The 18,554-nt window shown below is 38.6% G+C and overlaps 1 protein-coding gene and 1 long non-coding RNA gene across 3 annotated transcripts; both read left to right on the top strand.

Moving 5' to 3' along the window:
* Positions 1 to 1,918: 1,918 nt before the first annotated feature.
* Positions 1,919 to 6,020, top strand: LOC144629335 (uncharacterized). 2 transcript variants are annotated; one of them, XR_013566358.1, is made up of 3 exons: positions 2,465 to 2,610; positions 3,132 to 3,183; positions 5,934 to 6,020. It is a non-coding gene; the product is annotated as an uncharacterized LOC144629335 (long non-coding RNA). The 2 variants fall into 2 exon arrangements; XR_013566359.1 differs by lacking the exon at positions 3,132 to 3,183 and having other exon boundaries at positions 1,919 to 2,610.
* A 925-nt stretch (positions 6,021 to 6,945) lies between these two features.
* LOC144629314 (angiopoietin-1 receptor-like) lies at positions 6,946 to 18,399 on the top strand. The gene is made up of 14 exons (XM_078487542.1): positions 6,946 to 7,246; positions 8,598 to 8,710; positions 9,181 to 9,242; positions 9,718 to 9,890; positions 11,112 to 11,414; positions 11,981 to 12,150; positions 13,059 to 13,278; positions 14,309 to 14,419; positions 15,096 to 15,271; positions 15,530 to 15,652; positions 15,944 to 16,014; positions 16,443 to 16,483; positions 16,603 to 16,699; positions 17,695 to 18,399. Exons 2-14 carry the CDS (start codon positions 8,615 to 8,617, stop codon positions 17,783 to 17,785), a joined length of 1,734 nt encoding a protein of 577 aa, XP_078343668.1. The 5' UTR covers positions 6,946 to 7,246; positions 8,598 to 8,614; the 3' UTR covers positions 17,786 to 18,399.
* The last annotated feature ends 155 nt before the right edge of the window (positions 18,400 to 18,554 follow it).

The following is an 18,554-nucleotide window of genomic DNA, read 5'->3' as shown; positions in this document are numbered from 1 at the left end:
GTATTATTTTATTTATTCGATGAACCATACCAACTTCTGTTTCAAAAGGGGTGTTGTAAGTGGTCAGAAGTTCTTCGATGTTTTCCGAAGAACGATCTTTGCGGGTGCGAACGTCTCCGACAAATTGCCGAAGATAGACGGAGAATGCCGTTCGGATGGACGAACAAGAAAACTTCTAGTTTCGGAGTGTTGAAAATGGTCGGAAGTTTTTTCCGAGCACATCCGACCATTTTCCGATGATTCCGAAGATAGGCCATCTCAACGTTTCCCATTGTGTATTGTTCGCACATTTTCGAGGGTTGCCGAAGATATACGGAGATTGACGTGCGCCATTTTCAATTGCTTATTAGTGCATAAAGATAATTAATTAGAGATAGTGGGACAAAAACAGTCAATAGAGGAAAGGAACAAAACTAACTGACAAGTTTTTCCGAGCCTGTTATAAGCCCCCAACTTCGTGAACTTTTCCATGCAGATGGTGAAGTAGTCTGACAAGGAACGCTGGGTAGTCTCTGCATCCTCCGCGCACGCTTGCTCGGAGTATTGCACGACTCCCGCACGGGTTGGCGACAGTCGGCGGTTTTTCAGGCATCAAGCAAGAAGTTTTAACACGCCGTATTTGGGCTTATTTGAGTGATATTTTTCATCATCCCATGCGTTTTACAGAAGTTAATCAAGCTGATAAACCATAAATGCGTGGTATAATGCTTTTATGATATCATTATTTTTTATTTCCGATGTGGTTTACCGACTTTTCAGTTTTGTTCCGTGGCAGTAACCACGATCAACAACTTCATGCTTGACATCACCATCTGTCACTCATGCACGATATCGTTCGGCCTCTCTGCAATATAAGAAGATTGAGAGAAAATGCGCTTTGATCACGCAGCAGAAGGCAGGAAGGAGAGGCAGAAAATGTCAAAATGTTTCGGCCTAAACGAAGCTTTTTCTCGACTTTAACATAAATAACATTTGGAACAGTCGTAATTACTTTGCTGTGAGAAGATTTTGCAGAGTTTTGTTTACACTGTGAAAATTGCAAAGACCGAGCAATAATCTCAATTAACGTGAATTTTCTTATAACAACACGGTCCTAAAGAAAACCCTTATGAAGATATCTGCATATAAGAGAAGGGGGGGGGTGGGGGGAGAGGGGGCTCTCAACGGAAGCTTGGATGGGGTGATTACCCCAAGGCAGATACCATCATCCTGTTTTTAGCGGTAGATACGTACAGCAGGACCCCTTGAACACACCAAGCACGTAATGCCTCGTTGTCTTTATGAACTTTAAACAAACTAGAGGCAAATAGATTGCACGGCAGGTACTACGGCAGAAGGGCAAAATGTATTGAACAATATTTCAACTAGCAGGAGCTAGACTTCTTTCATGCTTGACATTATAGTAATTTCCTAAAGACTGGACTAACTCTGCTGCTTGTTGAAATATTGGCCAATAAATTTTGCTCTTTTGCTGTAGTACCAGCCTTGCAATCAATTTGGTTTTATTTACATTTGGGGTTCAGTCTGGTACGAGCATTTCTTGAGCACGAGATCCGACAGTAGACAACCCAAGTAATATTTTAGTCTTCGTTGCCGTGGTCCTCTGCATCCAAACTTTTTTTAACTAGAGGCAATATATGAGGCGATGACGACGCACATACACTGCTTAATGATAAGACTTCCGGCCAGCAAACTCTAAACAAACTGAATATCTTGTTTAATTAGGACGCCAAATAGTGAAAATGTTTAGACACTGAAAACCATGTTTTGTCGCTGTTTAGGGAACAGTGAGTGCCCCCCTCCCCCTCATTCCTCTGCACTGCTCCCCCGGACCGATCCAGACGAATCGAAGGGTGACTGACAGCGAGACAGCGAGAGGATGTGGATGACAGCTTACGTTAATGCTAGTGGATTTATTCTGAAGGGGTGCCATGAAAGCATGCTAGCAACCTACAATTGTAGCTTAATGGTGGAGAGTTCGTTATTTTGATTTCATTTTTTGCGTGTTGCCTTTTTACGACTCGAAGATGAGTCATAACATATTATTAGCAACTTTAAATTAATCGATATTGCTTTAGAACAATGTTGTTTTGTTCGTGACAGTATTCATCAACATTGAGCCTTCATGCTTGACATCACGCCATGTCACTCATGTGATCACGCATGATATTGCCCGGCCTACAAGTAAGATAACAATAGTGAGAGAAGTTAATTTTTGATCACCTTCTGAAGGGCAGGAAGGAGAAATATAAAAGTCAAAACGCTTCTGTTTTATTAAAGCTCTGATTCGTTTATTAGGTACATAGGATTTTGGACAGAAAGTAATGACTTAATTGTGAAAAGATCTTGTAGAGTTGCGTTTACTTTGACAAACTACAAAGGCGGAGAAGTCACTTGATCAAGATGGAGTTTCTTATGACAACTCGATCCTAAAGAAAACAGCAATATACATATTTGCACGCCCAGTCAAAAACGCAGTAACACAGTGACTGACTTACAATCAACAGGGCTTTCGCTTCATACGGAAGTAAGCGCCTTGTCTCGAACTAAAATTCTTAATGTTTCCACGATTTCTGGTAACCGATTCAGGCCTAAACTGTCCATTCAAAGGTAAGAAAGATGGCTCACTTTAAACGTGTTAAAAATACGAATTCACACCGAATCTTCTAACGTTTCATTTCAATGGCACGCAAATCACAACAGCCGCACGTACTAAGGCTTAGTTGAGCTAGAACAATACTAGATGCGGAAATGACAACAGTTTGTCGATGTTTACTGCGGCTTTTCTAGAGCAAGTCATTGCAGATATTCACTTTAAACATCGAAAATGTTTGTAGAAACTTGTCTAACAGTTTACAGATGCTAGAGCAAATACGAACTGAAGGAATGTGGTAAACGTTCAAGTGATTATTTATCTTCTATTTAACAGTGTAGGTATGCTACTGAAAATTTTAACCCGCTGAGAGTAGGCAAGATGCTTTCGATACCAAGAGTTTAGTATAGAGATCTGTGCATATATTCATCTTGCGTCGCAAGAGCAATAAACCGAATTGGATTAAATTGTTTACTCTAAGATGCCTGTCTGCTGTCTGTAGCGTTCCAAACCAATTCTGTCTAGCTATTGTTTGCAGAGAGAAGCCCAAAATCTAAGCGAATTCCTTCTGCGTCAACGCACATAAAAGTGTGAGTAAAGTTTGTGCATAAAATTCCTTCAAGTTTTTTCTGTGGGTAATATCTAAGGTTCTGCTTCATGGATTGATATTGGGCAAAAAGCAAATCGGAAACATTGCAAACAGCATAAGTAAACCATAGCTACTCCCGCCTGGCAGGGCCATTATTAAGCAAGTCTTTGGAGATGAATATTTATGAAGCAGTCTATAAATAAGCCCGTTTCAGCGCTGGCACAGCGCCTTCACGGCTGTTATGGTTGACCTTTGATCTAAAATCTGCTGGCTTTAGAAATCGGAATTTACTTTCCACTTGGATATTAATTTCTCAAATCATAACTTTCATCTTCTTTTCTCAAATTAAGAACAAGGACACTGATTGGTTCTATCGGGGTAAAATATTGGAACAGCTATATATGGCAAAAATTACATTCAGACAGACACTATATTTTGTTTTGATCATACAATCAGAAGATAAGACAATGAATAACATAAAGCTACAATTTGAATAGTTTAAATGCCTTACTCTAATGTGATTTTCGATTTCACTGATGCGTGTATAGGACCCTCGGGCACTGCACTCACTCAAATGCAACTGATGCAACTAGCCTTGGAATCTAATGTCGCAACTCTAAATCATTTCCCTAGCCAGAAACTTCACCCAGTCGCCAAAGCATAAGTTCTAATTCTATTCGATTCTATTTAAACAAGAAGCTACTTAGTAGCTCGAAACCGGGTGGTTAATGTTTAACCACTCTTTTAGCTAACAAGAAAGCCTAAAGCTTTTAGACGTATACCCAGTAGCGTTTTATTTCCTTTTGTTGCTGTTCAACAAGAAGTGCGTTATGTTGAAGTGTGACATGCGATATACGATACTCGGCCGTCAGTATTAAAGGTCAAAGGCACTTTGATCGCTTTTGAAGAATTTGAAGGTAGAGATATCAGAGTTGTTTTCGTTTTACTTTAAAAGCTCATAAAATATAACGTGTCTCTTTCATTTACATCTCATACTGGTCATTTTTAACTTAGCAGCAATTCTACTTTGCACTGTGGTCTAAGCGATGATTTATTGTTGAGTTAAACACATGGAAAACGCGTAAAACGCACGTAATTTTAATCCCTAAAGTGGCAAGTAATTTAAAACATTACCTCCGTCCCATTCCCCTTCCCCCATTGAGGCAGTTTCAAGTGGGTGATGAAAGATGACCAATTTTTAGCCAATCAACATTCAGTTGTTTTCGTTCTACTTTTAAAACGCATAATATATCACTTGACTCTTTCAATTATATGTCGTACTGGTCATTTCTAACTGAGCAGCAATTCTATTTTGCTCTGTGGTCTAAGCGATGATTTATTGTTGAGTTAAATACACGGAAAACGCGTATAACGCACGTAATTTTAATCCCTCAAGTGGCAAGTAATTTAAAACATTTCCTCCGTCCCATTCTCCTTCCTCCACTGAGGCAATTTCAAGTGGGTGATGAAAGATGACCTGTTTTAAGCCAATCAACATGCGTGACCTTCAATGCCCTACCGACAAAAAAACTAAAAAAAAAAACCGAAGGTAGATTATGAACCGGGGGGCACCAGACCCCCACCCGGTTAACAAATTTCGTAAATAAACGAACGGATATTCAACGCAATTTCCAGACCGTGACGGTGTCACATATAACCGGATGTCTATGTTGAACTTTTAAACCTCGGAGAAAACTTGCCTTTACATGATCGCGAGCTCCTAAAAATACCATAGAAATTTCACGAACCTAATAAATTGCCAGCAGGGGAAGGCCTCACAGCTAGCTTATCACTTTTCTACGGAACATTGCATCATTTAGCGTAATAAAGCAAATTTGGAAGAACGTCGATTGAGGAGTCAGTTGTCGTCTTTGTCATTTGGGGCTTAAGCTGATGATTTTTTTTCTTGGATTATAAATTCCTAAACTTTTACTTTCTCGTTAAATTTTCAAAACATTGTAACTAATAAGTCACAATGAGTAAGTCAAATCGCTAACTTGAGCTATTTTTTTTTGATGAACAACCAATTCAGCCTGAAAAAAAGGTCACGTGATCGGATGGACATTGGACCTCTATACTATACCGCTGCGCAGAGCTTTGCAAAATCGAATCACCTTAAAATATTGGGCCTTTTCACGCGTAACGAATACTGAATAACCAAAATGTTTCAGTCACGTTCATGCAATGTTCCGTTACGCTCGGAAAGCGTAAAACGGAAGAAATTTGTTTTCAGCGTTACATATCATGTACGCGACAAAATAGCTCACTACAGTTTAATCTTTTCAAAACCCAACCATAAAGACGTACCTTACTACTGAGACTAAAAGAAACGGAAATTAAATCACGCAAAGCAAGATTATTCACGAATCACGCTTATTTCACCAATGACCCTAACTTGTTACTTTAATTCGGATTAACTTGCGTTTTCTATCGCTTTACTCTTGGATAGCTAAATCGTGTACCAATTACTCGGGCAGATCCAAAAAGAAAATCAATAAAAAGACAAATGCGAAAGTATCATTTAAATATATATATTTCGAGGTGGAAGGATGAGAACCTGTTGAAAAAAGGGGGCGATTAGAGCTATTACTGCAGGTCAACTTATGCTTTCATGTATTAAGGAAAATTTATTGAAATGTTAATTGCCATTCCGAGCGCTAGTTCGTTTGGAAGAAAAGGGTATGTAACGCAATTTTTGGTGTTTGAGTGTGTAATCTTTAATTATTGTGTTATTTATTTTTTTCTCCACAGAATATCAAGCTTCGAACTACCTCAACCGGTTATTTATCAGCTAAGTATTTTTTCCTTTCCTTTTTCGTGATTGTTTTACATGCTTTTCCAGTTGCTAAAACTTGCTTGCATAGACTTTCTTAAAAGTAGAAAAAACCGGAGCAATTTAAGGTAAGAGACTGGTAAGTCAGCGAATGGGTTAATGAGCATGCGCGTGTCACCACATCTTTCTCGTCACCAGGGCTACACGTTATTATGAAATTTATAGCTACCATTTTGAAAATTTCCTTATCAGTTTCAAAGCATTTTTACCAACAAATTTCACAAAATTGACTTTTATTCTTTCTTTACTTTTAATCTGTGCTGCATTTTGCTCTTGAAAGACCCGCTTTCAAGACAATAATTTACAAGTGTCGAGGCTCAAACACTTGAAAGACCCGCTTTCAAGAAAAATATTTTCACGACACTCTGCAATACATCGACTCAAAATTGAGGGGAAGACTCTTGAAAGATTATACGCTTTCAAGACATTGGTAGTCTCTTCCCCTCTCCATATTCCAAACATCAACGGCGTGCCATGTATGCCGTAAATGTTATGCCACAACTCTTGAAAGAAATCGTGCTGCTTTCAAGACACACATACTCGTCAATAACTCGTTCGATTGTGAGTTTTCTTGCACTAAAAGAACAGTCCAAAATACGGGTACGCTACGCTTAAAAAGATCCCTAGTGGGTTCGCACTGTACGGAACACCTCGTTATAAAAGACAATGTTTTTGTCCTTTTCGTTTTATGGTAAATTGACATCGCGTTAATACAGATAGTTGGCTTTAACTGTCGTTGAATTTTTAGCTTTGAAGTTCTTAGCTTGCAAAAACCAAGCATGATTTTTTTTTCGTTTTCGGATGTGATAATATTATTATTATTATTATTATTATTTTTGCTTTTCGATTAAATCAACTTCCATTTTTTTTTCAAATTGCTTTTTTAATCATTTTGATGTTATCAATAAGATACGCCGAGACAAAGTTTGATTAACCGAGTACACTACTTGCTGGATTAAACTTAAGATTCATATTTCTGTTTTAGTGATCCTTAACTGTTCCTCGATTACCATTAATGTAACTGAGGGAAGACCGGTGACTGTAAACTGCACATGTTTTGACACTAATACACCCACATGGACGCGCAAAGACGGCGTGGAACTGCAGAACACCAACAGACGGATTAGGAATGGAAGATTACTTGACATAGACAAGGCTTCCGTTGCTGATACCGGCATTTACATATGCCAACATGAGGGCAGACAACAAACTGTCTGGGTACAGGTTTTAGGTAGGTAAAGTCAAGTCCGCAAAAGTAGAAACGTCTTTTAAGGGGCTATGTCACGCAATTTTAGGCAGTTTCGGCACTGACCAAATGTTCATAGAGTTAATGAAAAATTACAATAATAACTTAAAACTGTAGAGGAAATCAAAGAAACACAGGAAGGCCAAAACGGGGCATGAATGGGAAAAATTCGCGAAGATTAAAACGGACTGCGTTCGGGTAAAAACTTGAAAAACGTCGGCCCGACTTTTTTTTTTCAAGTTTATGTCAATTTGTATGAAAGTGCCATTTACAATGCTAGAAAATCATCCTTGTTTGTTTTGTTGCCTTGATTTTCCAATACAAGACTATTGCTCTGCCAATTTATAGTTTACAGCTCTTAATTAACGAAAGTAAGTAGAATTACCTAAAATACCGTGACCTAGCCCCTTTAATATTACAGCTTAAACTCGGCTAATAGAGCAGTTTTCATCTAAGAATCGAACGGTAACTAGCGCTAGCATTTGTTTTGGTTTAACATTTCTACACTTAGTGATTGGTTAATAAACTCGCGCCAGCTTTCTCACCCAATCAACTGCAGATCTAAAACAAATCGTGACACACTCGCACACGTTTTCCCGCGCTTCGCGCCGGCTACATGTATTTGCTTCTTAGTTTTGATTGGTTCACTGGATTGTCTGTGTTCGTTGTGATTGGCTTGAGTGATTCTTTAGTTCTGTTTGTATGACACTCAAATGAAAACCGCTCAAACGTTAAAGGTAACAAAAACCGTTGCAACGAAAAGGACTGTTCTGCTTTACAAATGTTCAACAAACTTGATTAAGTCTTTGGTGTTAATTTAATAACTAATTTGGACATGGTTAATAAACGGAAATGGTTATGAAGCCCGGCAAAGTTCTTTGTTATAGGTTTTTGTTCGCTATTTTGGTGTTGACCCTGCACAAATCCTGACAAACTTTGGTAGTTACGAATATTCATGTTTGTTGTGCTTCCTAACCATTTTCCTCTAGCTATTAAAAGTGATTCGGACAAAACATGAAACGACGTTTATTAGTTTATGATACTTATATATTTTAAATTTACTGTTTAAGTACCTTAAGGTTACTATTTTTAGCGGCTGCTATTTGCGTTTCCGGCGATGCGCTCTATTTAGCGATTCCTGGGGCCAGTGGAACAAGAGGAAAAGGAAACTCAGGAACATGCTGCAGAAAAATGCACTTTTTTTTTTTTTGGGAACTTTGCGGCACTAAATTTGCGATTTTGCCCAACTCGCTAAAATCGCTAAATTAGTGCCGCTACCAATAGTAACGTTAGGGTAAGTAATTATTTTGTTTGTGTGTGTTCCGTCTTATCACAGTTGAACTGAAGGTGGAAATGGAAATAGTTGTTGTAAATTACCAGTTCACGGAAGAGTTAAAAAACAAGTCATCGCCTGTTTACCAGGAAACTGAGAAGAACTTTACTACTGAGGTAAAACCTGAAGAGCTTGTTGTGTAATTTGTTTCTCTTTCTGACAATGACATATTTCGTTAATTTATGAATGATAAATAAATTAACTTACTAATTAATTAATTATTAATCCTACAGTTATTCATTCCCCCTTTCTTCCTTCCAGTCTGCCTCTCTCCCCCACAAGGTCTGACTGACTGACTGACAGACAGACAGACAGACAGACAGACAGACTGACTGACTGACTGTCTGACTGACTGACTGACTGATCATGACTGTCTGACTGACTGTCTGTCTGACTGACTGACTGACTGCCTAACTGACTGACACGACTAACTGACACAGTCTCGGTGATCCAAGTCCTACTTTCCACGTGAAAAAAATAGGTACTTACCATCTTGTTCCAAACATTAATTCTAAATCTGATGCACGAATTACTTTCAAAGAAAAAAGCTCGAGTTTAAACACCCTGTGGAATTTTCATTTTTCAGATGGACAAAGTGCACAGAGGTGTGACTCCAGGTTACGTCGAAACGGTAGTTTTGAATTTCACGTAAGTACTAAACGTTCTCGGCTTTATCGGTTCACACATAGCTTCAATTTTAAAATTTACAAGATTAGATTGTCCCCACTACTTGTAACAACGTAATGGTCACTAATCGAGGCGGGGGCGAAGGGTTAAAATAAAACAAGGTTTACACATGTACACTATTGCTAAAATTGTGATCAACTTAAATGAACCGAGTACCGTTTGCAACCTCAGGTGAAAATAAATAATAATAATAATAATAATAATAATAATAATAATAATAATAATAATAATAATAATAAAATAATAATAATAATAATCACACACGACGACCAACCAATCAATTAATTAATTAATCTATCGAACAATCAGTTTGTTATGTTTCATCTATCTATTCAGTGGAAAGAGATGGGATTTTTGTGACATCTTAGTCTTTTATTGCAAAACGATTTAATACCTATTTGTTGGAATAACAAGCATTTTTTGTTTTTGTTTCTAGGAAAGGCAGTGTGATAGTCGATTTTGAAATCATAATAAAGCTTGTTACTAGTGATCCCAAAAACGCCACGACTCTGCCTGACGTGAAAGCTAAGACCGCCAAAAGAGTCGTGGTTAAAGCCAAGACTGGGTTTGTGGAGAGACTACAAGTGAAACCTAACGTTATAGTTAAAAGTAAGTCCTATAAGGCTAATATTTTGGATTTTTTACGGCTAACAGTGAATTTCTTTCAATACGTATACGCTAACTGCTAACCCCATTGAGACCCTTAAACAACTCCCAGCTATAAGCAGACAAAAAACTGATTTCACCTGACTGAATCCGTTTGGTTTCAAGTTATTGTTACAAAATCTTTCAATGATGCATTTATCGTACAATTTGTTGTTTGCTCGAAGGGTACCCCAAGGAACTTTTGGTTGGTGGCTATTTTAGTTTCCGTCAAGAGCTACAACGCGCTTTGTTGTACCGAATGGTATTGTTTTGTGTTTATCTCTCTTAGTTCTGAGGGTGAAAAACAAACCCAATAAAGTCATTTCCCCGAAACGTTTATAGAAAAAAAGTTTTTTTTTTTAAAAAAAAAAAAAAAAAAAAAAAAATAAAAAAAAAAAAAACAAACCTACAACAGCTCCAGCCCAATACAGCTAGCTTAAACCGAAAGCTTAAAAAGAGGAGCAACGCCCTCCCCCACCCCCCCTTTCCCGGGTCATCTATCGTCCTAGATAAAATGGAAACCATATTCCATTATGTAGTAACTGAAACAAATATTTTCTCTTTATTTGGTCGACTTGTCGTACTAACCGAGAAAGAAAAAAAATGCGTAAGAAAAGAGAAAGAAGAGAGGAAAGTGAACGGACATATGGGGCGAAATTTTCAGACAAACGTTGGTTATAATTGGGTGGAAAATGTGCGATCTTACGAGCCTCAGCCGTTACACACACGCGTTATTTCGCACTAACTTTCCATTAAATTCGCCAGTAAATTTTCGGTGTTATTTAATAAAATACATCGACCACTTTTTTCCATGGTCTAGACTCTTATAGACCATAAAGATGCCACCATTAAAGGTTCAAAACATTGCATCAAGATCACGTCATCTACAAGGTGTATTTACTAGTTATGCAATGCTTCCGAGTGGTATACTATGGAATATCCCACGAGTCACTTGAATTTTCTCGGTGTAAAGGCTCGTGTATTTACCAAAAAAATACAAGTGACAAGTGGAATATTCCGTAGTATGCCACGAGAAAGTGTTGTGTAACTATTTTATACCATACCGGCTTTCCTGAATTCTGATTGGCTGTATTTTCTATGGCATGGTACATGTATAAAAGAGTGTAGACCATGGAAAATGTGGTCGTTTCTTATTAAACTTATTTATTGTCCTTTCTTTTTCAGCTGTTCCTTTGGAGCCTGAAAATATCGAGATCTTTGATGTTGACTCGGACGAGTTAAGCGTTCGATGGAAACCTCCTGAGGACGCAGATTCGTTCGCAATTCACACTTATGTAGTCCAGCACAGAGAATTCAGTGAAAAAGTCTACACCAATTTCTCTGAATCCGCTGCAGAAGGCAAGGAGCAGTACACATACAGAATTAAACCCCTGGAGCCTGAAACGACTTATATGATACGAGTCGGTTCCGTGAACAAATATGGGGACAATTTTAATGACGAAAGTGGTCATAAAACTGACGAAGCACGTAAGTCGTTTTCATTCATGATTTGATTTATTTTGATTTTATTTTAGCACCAATGGACCTTATTCACGATCGGCGCCATGTTTGTTTCACATTATATTAGACCTTATAATGCAAATTAAGCCCGTGATTCGTGAAGGGGCAAACAAACTTAAATGGATGGTTTCTTTTTATGTCTGATATATTTTTTTCTTAGCCATGCTTTGATTTTAGTACTGTGGTGAATTATATTCAAAGTTTTACACAACTTCAGCGCTTTAAGAAAATGAGCACGGCTTGCGTGGTTAACAAGTCAAGTTATCGAGTAATACATTTCAAACAAACCTTAATAATGAAAATCATTTTTCCATCAATTGGTTCTCAAATTTGATCTGGGTGCAGATACTACACTATTTAAACGAACACAACGTGACTATAATTTGCTTTATAATGTGCATGAAAATTATCACGGCGGCTATCTTCATTATGGTGCAACAACACTTTAAGTAACACTATAACTGCTGCTGGCCCCCACCCCCCTCAACAGCGTCTCGTGTTAAGTTTTCAATATTGTTTTCTTTTTGTCACAGCATTTGCCTGGTGGATCATTCTCCTGGTTGTGTTGGCAATTCTTCTCATTCTCGTCATACTTGTGGTCTTGATTCTTTACAAACGCAAAAGAGACCGGGAAAGAGAAGAGCGACGGCAACGGCAACGGCATCGATTTAATGGACTTGAATTTGACCAAGGGTCTCGGACGGTAAGGCACTAACACCTCCCGTGAGCGAACACCTTTGGGACCAGAAAAAAAGTGTTCACTTAAGAGAGCTGAAGTGTCCGCTTATTGGAAATTAAAATGCAGTGTTTGTATGTGGCTAGAACCATGACTAAGTGTCCACTTAGGAGAGGTGTCCGCTTATGGAAGGTTAAAAATGTGGTGTTTGTATGAGGCTGGGACCATGACCAAGTGTCCACTTTATAGGAGAAGTATCTGCTTATTGGAGGTTAAAAATGCAGTGTTTGTAGGTGGCTGGGACCATGACTAGTGTCCACTTAGGAGAGGTGTCCGCTTATGGAAGGTTAACAATGTGGTGTTTGTATGAGGCTGGGACCATGACTAAGTGTCCATTTTATAGGAGAAGTATCTGTTTATGGCATGGGAGGTAAAAAATGTAGTGTTTGTATGTGGCTGGAACCATTGACAAGTGTCTGTGCATGCTTAGGCGAGGTGTTTACTTATAGGAGGTTAACAATGTGGTGTTTGTTTGAGGCTGGGACCATGGCTAAGTGTCCACTTAGGAGAGAAAGCTGAAGTGTCGGCTAATTGGAAGCTTAAAAATGTAGTGTTTGTATGTGGCTGGCGCCATGCCTAAGTGTCCACTAACGGAAAAGGTGTCCGCCTACGGGAGGTTCAACTGTACAATACTCTGTCTTGAAGCAAGACGACCTATCTTTTTGCATAATTATACTAGAACTTTCACTATTTCCTTTCGTTAATATCACTTCTTTTGTAACTTAATTGTGTTAGCAAAAGAGCTTTAAAGTTTATTGCCACTGAAAATCATGAAAGGTTTTGATGTTTTCGATCAGTCTGCTACACAATTGTATACAAATAAGTGTATTTATTGTGCGTATAAAGGTTTATTTCGTATCTGAAATATTCAACAGAATGCAGTTGCAATGTATGAAGAGGAGAATGTAAAAGGACTAACATACTCTTACAAAAACGACGCTTTCAAGCCTTCCGAGGTGAACTGGGAAGAAATTCCATACAAAAACATCACGCTGCTGAATGAACTTGGCTCGGGAGCATTTGGCGTCGTTTACAAAGGGGAAGTGACACTAGACAATGGCAATGTCATTCCTTGTGCAGTGAAGGCACTAAAACGTAAGTCTGACTGGACGGCGTACTTCATAACTTTGTAAAACATGTAGTGTAAGAAGTGTATATCGTTGGGAAATTCGCTGGCTGTTTAAGTTTACTTTGTAAGTGTAGTGTAGTGTATTGTAGTGTAGTGTAGTGTAGTGTAGTGTAGTGTAGTGTGGTGTGGTGTGGTGTGGTGTGGTGTGGTGTGGTGTGGTGTGGTGTGGTGTGGTGTGGTGTGGTGTGGTGTGGTGTGGTGTGGTGTGGTGTGGTGTGGTGTGGTGTGGTGAAATGCAATCTAATGTAGGGCAGGGAAGGAATAGGCAGGTAAATATATAGTGTACGGTTGGGTAGGGAAGGGTAGGGTAGAGTATTGTAGGGTAGGGCTGGGTAGGGTAGCGTAGAGCAGTGTAGGGTCGGGTTGTGTAGAGAGGTAGGGTAGCTAGGGTAGGGTAGGGAAGCGTAGAGCAGTGTAGGTAGGGTAAAGTAGGGTTGGGAAGAGAGGTAGGGTAGGTAGGGAAGGGCAGGGTAGGGTAGGGTAGCGCAGAGCAGTGTAGTTAAGGTAGGGTAGGGTAGTGTAGAGTAGTGTAGGGTAGGGTAGCGTAGAGGGGGGGGGGGAGGGGGAGGGAGAGAGGAGGAGGGAGGGAGGGAGGGAGAGAATGTAGGGAGGGAGGAAACAGTGTAGGGTAGGTAGGGTAGGGCAGGGAAGGGTAGTGTAGTGTAAGGTAGGGTTGGGTAGGGTAAGTTAGGATAGGGAAAGATAGGGTAAAGTAGGAAAGGGCAGGGTAGGGTTGGGTAGGGTAGGGTAAGGTAAAATAAGTTAAGTTAGGGAAAATAGGCAGGGTAGGGTAGGGTGGGTAGGTAGGTAGGTTAGAATACGAAAGGAAAAGGATACAGTAATGGAAGAGAAGGGTAGAGTAGTAGTTTCAATAAAGAAGTTTCAATGGGTAAGTGAGTGAGTCTGTATACATTAGAAAGGTAGTCCATTTTAATTGTGTGCACTGTAAAATGACCAAAAATTAACTGCGATCAAATTTCCTGTTTCATTTTCTAGCATCTGCAACTAAAGAGGAAATCCGTGACTTGTACAACGAGCTGGAAATAATGACCAACGTTGGTTATCATCCAAACCTTGTTAACTTGATCGGAGCCTGCACAGAAGACGGTTTGTAAAGCATTTTATTATTTGGCGTTTTGATTACAGTCAACTCCCGCCTTGCAGGCGCCTCGCTATTACGGACACCCCTTTATAACGGACAGAAGCTTAAGTCCCGGCGATAGATACCGAAAATACTTCCGATACTCGGACTTCTCTCGGCACCATCGTGGTCCCGAAGGTGTCCGTTACAGTGAGAGTTGACTGTACGTGCAGAACGATAACGTGACTTCACCACCACCGTATTGGTGTCCCCAAACTATGAAATTTTTCTGCTCTCGAAAATGGCTTATATGTTTTTGTACAAAAAAGTTCCTATTATCGGGAGCCAACATGGCCATAACTGCCTTGAAAATCCTATGCAAATTTAAATTTTACTCCCTTACTTGCCGCCATGTAACGTGAATCATATAACTGTGCCGTTTCTACTGCTTGGTTGTTCAAACACACGTCAACGCCTATTGATTTTTTGTCAAAACGTTAAGGCCAAAAGGCCAAAACGTGGAGAAAAAAATGAAAATAATTTTGTTTTCCAATCATTAATGTTGGTCTAAGCTACCCTTCGTTTCGCATGAAATACGATGCTGGCCACCGAAGTAGCCTATAATACCATTTTCTAACATAACAGTCGATTGACAAAGTTGATAAAGTTGATTTTCAATATCTAATCTTTGTCTCTTTCCAGGTCATCTACTCGTTGTCTTAGAGATTGCAGAAAATGGCAGCTTGTTTGAGTTTTTGAAAAAGTCTCGACAAACTGGTCAAAGCTACGAGAATATTAATAGTGGACTCACAGAACAAATGAAAATCAGGATTGCCACTGATGTTGCAAATGGAATGGCTCATCTGGCGAAGTGTAGAGTGAGTTTTGATTTTAGGGAATATTCCTCAATTGCCCCCCAATTGCAAGATGAAATATAGGCACGTTTTCTTAGCTGAGAATTCCCCTAAAAATAAGAATGTATGGACTTTGTTTGCAAGTAACAGTCTTGCAACTAACAAGCCTGTGGCCCTCGAATTCCCGATCGAATTGGAATTTAGAAGTTTTAGGTTTTTGTGGATAGGAAAATCGGAGAACCCTTAAAAACCCCGCCTAAGTTCTATTTTTTCTTTCACTAGTGCATTCATCGAGACCTTGCAGCAAGGAATGTGTTACTTGGGAAAGATTACATTGCTAAGGTGTCTGATTATGGAATGGCTCGGGACGTGTACGAGCAGCTGATGTATAAAAAGGAAACACAGGTAATATAACATTTTCAACTGTGGAAAAGTGATACCCTTGTTAATATAGTATTTCTATAGTGTATTGGTTTATCAGACCGGCATCTACTAACTGTTTTTGTAGCTTAATGAACCTGATTTAACATTACTTACACAAGCAATTCTCCGGCACCCTTTTTTACTCCACTAATGCATCCGTGTTTATTAGAGTAAATTGTCTGGCCAGGCAGATATGCCATTGGGACACCAGATAAAATTGGCGTTTTTAAATTTTCAGTTTACTAATACTTGCATTTTTCATTTATCTTCCAGGGTAAACTCCCCGTAAAATGGATGGCTATTGAGTCCTTGGAAACGTACATTTTCACAATTGAATCAGATGTGTAAGTAACTTTAAAATAATGATAAAACAAACAAACAAAAAAAAATGCAAAACGAGACACCCCTACTAAAGACACCTAAGACGCACGAGGTATTGATGAAAAAATTGGCAGATAGTCAAATTTCTCTCTAGCAATAAACTAATATTTTTTGGCAACATCGAAAACTGTAATAATTGCCGAAACAATTTATTTATTTAAATGCTGATCGTGTAAATACAAAACAAATCACATACGTGAATGCAAGTGAACGATGAAAATAAAAGTTCTGAGCAAAAATTCAAGGCTTCGGCGAAGGATTCACACAATATTCCTACACAGAAAGTATTAGCAATCCCCCTTACACCACCCCTGAATTTGCTTCAAATATATTATTTTTATTATAACTGATTTGTTTCATCGAGATTTACTCAAAACATTTTATACGACAGGTGGGCTTATGGCGTTCTTCTCTGGGAGATAGAGTCAGGGGGTAAGTTTTGTTTTCATTCCCAATATTTCATTTACAAATTATTTATTTTCAAGAGCTCTGTTACAGCTTTGTGATAAATATTTCTTAATGAAACTCTTTCGCTGTTACGCTACAATTAGGTCTGAAACCTTATGCTGGTATGAGCACTACGGAGCTGATCTCGGAGTTAAAGAAAGGCTATAGACTGGAGAAGCCCGATGGGTGCTCGGAGGAAATGTAAGATACACATCATTTGTGTGGTTTATATATAAAGATTTGTATTCGCTTCTTGTTTTGAAATTGACTTAAGGAAGCCGTGAAAATCCGCAAGATGGTAACTGATAAACAGCCTCAGCTTGATTAATAGATAAGCACAAAAAGGCAAAATTGATAGTTTGGAATTCGCACATCTATGCTATTTAGATATATCTAGCAATAAAAGCTAAACTGCTAGCTTCAAATGGTGACTTCTACATCCTTTTTGTCATATATGCATGCATAATTTTAATTGGCCAGATTTGTTAAGTTGGCCCTGACAAAAGGTCCAAAAACTTTTAACTTCAACTTTTTACTACTTATATCCCCTTTTGTTGGATCCTGTCAACTGATTATGTTTATCATAAAAAGATTGCAGTACACCATAAAATTAACACTCTTTCCATATCATCCGTTTTGTACTTCGACTGTATCTATGAAAAATAAGGTCATGTGACACGGTCCTGAAAAGAGATTTTTAAACAATGAAAGACACGTATAATTTGGATACGTCACCTGAAAATTTCTCTCGCACTAAAGGAATTGTTAGCTTTTTCTGCTACGACATTAAAGCTAAAAGAGAAGAATTTATGTGAATGATAACTTGTTTATGAGGGTGATCTGACCGATTTTAGTAGCAGAAGTGAATGCCAGATGTTTTCATTGATTTCGGGACGCTATGTTGGAGCCCAAGCAGCTTGACTCCAACATGGCGTTTCCATACTTGCTCTCTAAATTTGCGTCAAACATTATGACGGATATCTCGAGTAGGGAATGGCGTACAGACCTAAGACTGGACAGGTTGTTTATATAGTAGTTTTCTACAACCAGTAATATTTTTGAATGATTTGACTCAATAGTTTTGGATTTATAGTTTTGCGGCGTGACAGTATGGAAAACCACCTATTGCATATTAGTATATTTCTTGCAACTACTAGCTGCTTAATTTATAACATTTTTCTCGCTCTTTCTCCTAGGTACCAGATCATGAGATCCTGTTGGAACCCGAATCCAAGCGCAAGACCAACTTTTGAACAAATAGTTATCCAGCTATCGAGCATGGCTTAATTATTCCATTCTGTTGTTAGAATGGCACAGAAGAAACGTAAAAAAGCAAGAAGAAATGCGACGCTCTAGCCTTTACAGACTAAGCCTGAAAGAAAAAAAATAAAAGCACCTAAGCCGTTAAGGTCATTGCCCCAAAAAAGAATTGAACGTAGATTTATAACCAACTTTTGCCTACTGAAAGTGGGGTCATTATATTCATTTAGGAGCAGAAGGACCTTCAATTGTATAATCCACATAATTACTTAATAATCCCTTTTTTGCAAGTACTGGCAAAGTACACGTTTTCAGTGTAATATATTTTTTTAAACATGAAAATTGACCTGTTTTAATTTAACAGAAATAATTTGATCGCTAAACCCAAAATGTGCGAAAAAAAATTGATAGGCCACCATACTCGTTTTCGAGAAAGCGACGATTAATTTCTCTCGCGGACTAAGCCGCTGAGAAAAAAACCTCGCTATTTTGTTTATGTGCGCGCGCTTATCAGGCTGGCTAAGTTAGCTGGTTAATTACAAGTTAAATTCTGCGCAGTAAGGGTGCAAATTGCAATACAGGGCAATGACCTTAAATATTGATGATAAACTTTTTGTCTCTATTATGGACTGCATAGAAACTTGTAGAATACAGTCGAACCATCTAAACCTGCACAGCCTTTGGAACAGATGTGTCTCTAATTGGTTCCCCCTATGCGCTTGTATGTTAGGCGATTGGTGTGCGATCAGGAGAGGTGTTCACTTAACAAATTTGAACTTGTCCATGTTGGAAATCT

Source organism: Oculina patagonica, chromosome 10, assembly GCF_052425735.1.
Source record: "Oculina patagonica isolate OP01 chromosome 10, crgOcupat, whole genome shotgun sequence".
NCBI lineage: Eukaryota > Metazoa > Cnidaria > Anthozoa > Scleractinia > Oculinidae > Oculina > Oculina patagonica.
This window is presented reverse-complemented; position numbering and strand designations above follow the sequence as displayed.

Bases quoted from the DNA above. Each gene is read 5' to 3' on its own strand.
- LOC144629314 (XM_078487542.1), top strand. From the start codon at position 8,615: ATGGAAATAGTTGTTGTAAATTACCAGTTCACGGAAGAGTTAAAAAAC. The intron at 13,279-14,308 runs GTAAGTCTGACT...TTCATTTTCTAG, and splicing joins TGCAGTGAAGGCACTAAAAC to CATCTGCAACTAAAGAGGAA. The intron at 16,484-16,602 runs GTAAGTTTTGTT...CGCTACAATTAG, and splicing joins CTGGGAGATAGAGTCAGGGG to GTCTGAAACCTTATGCTGGT.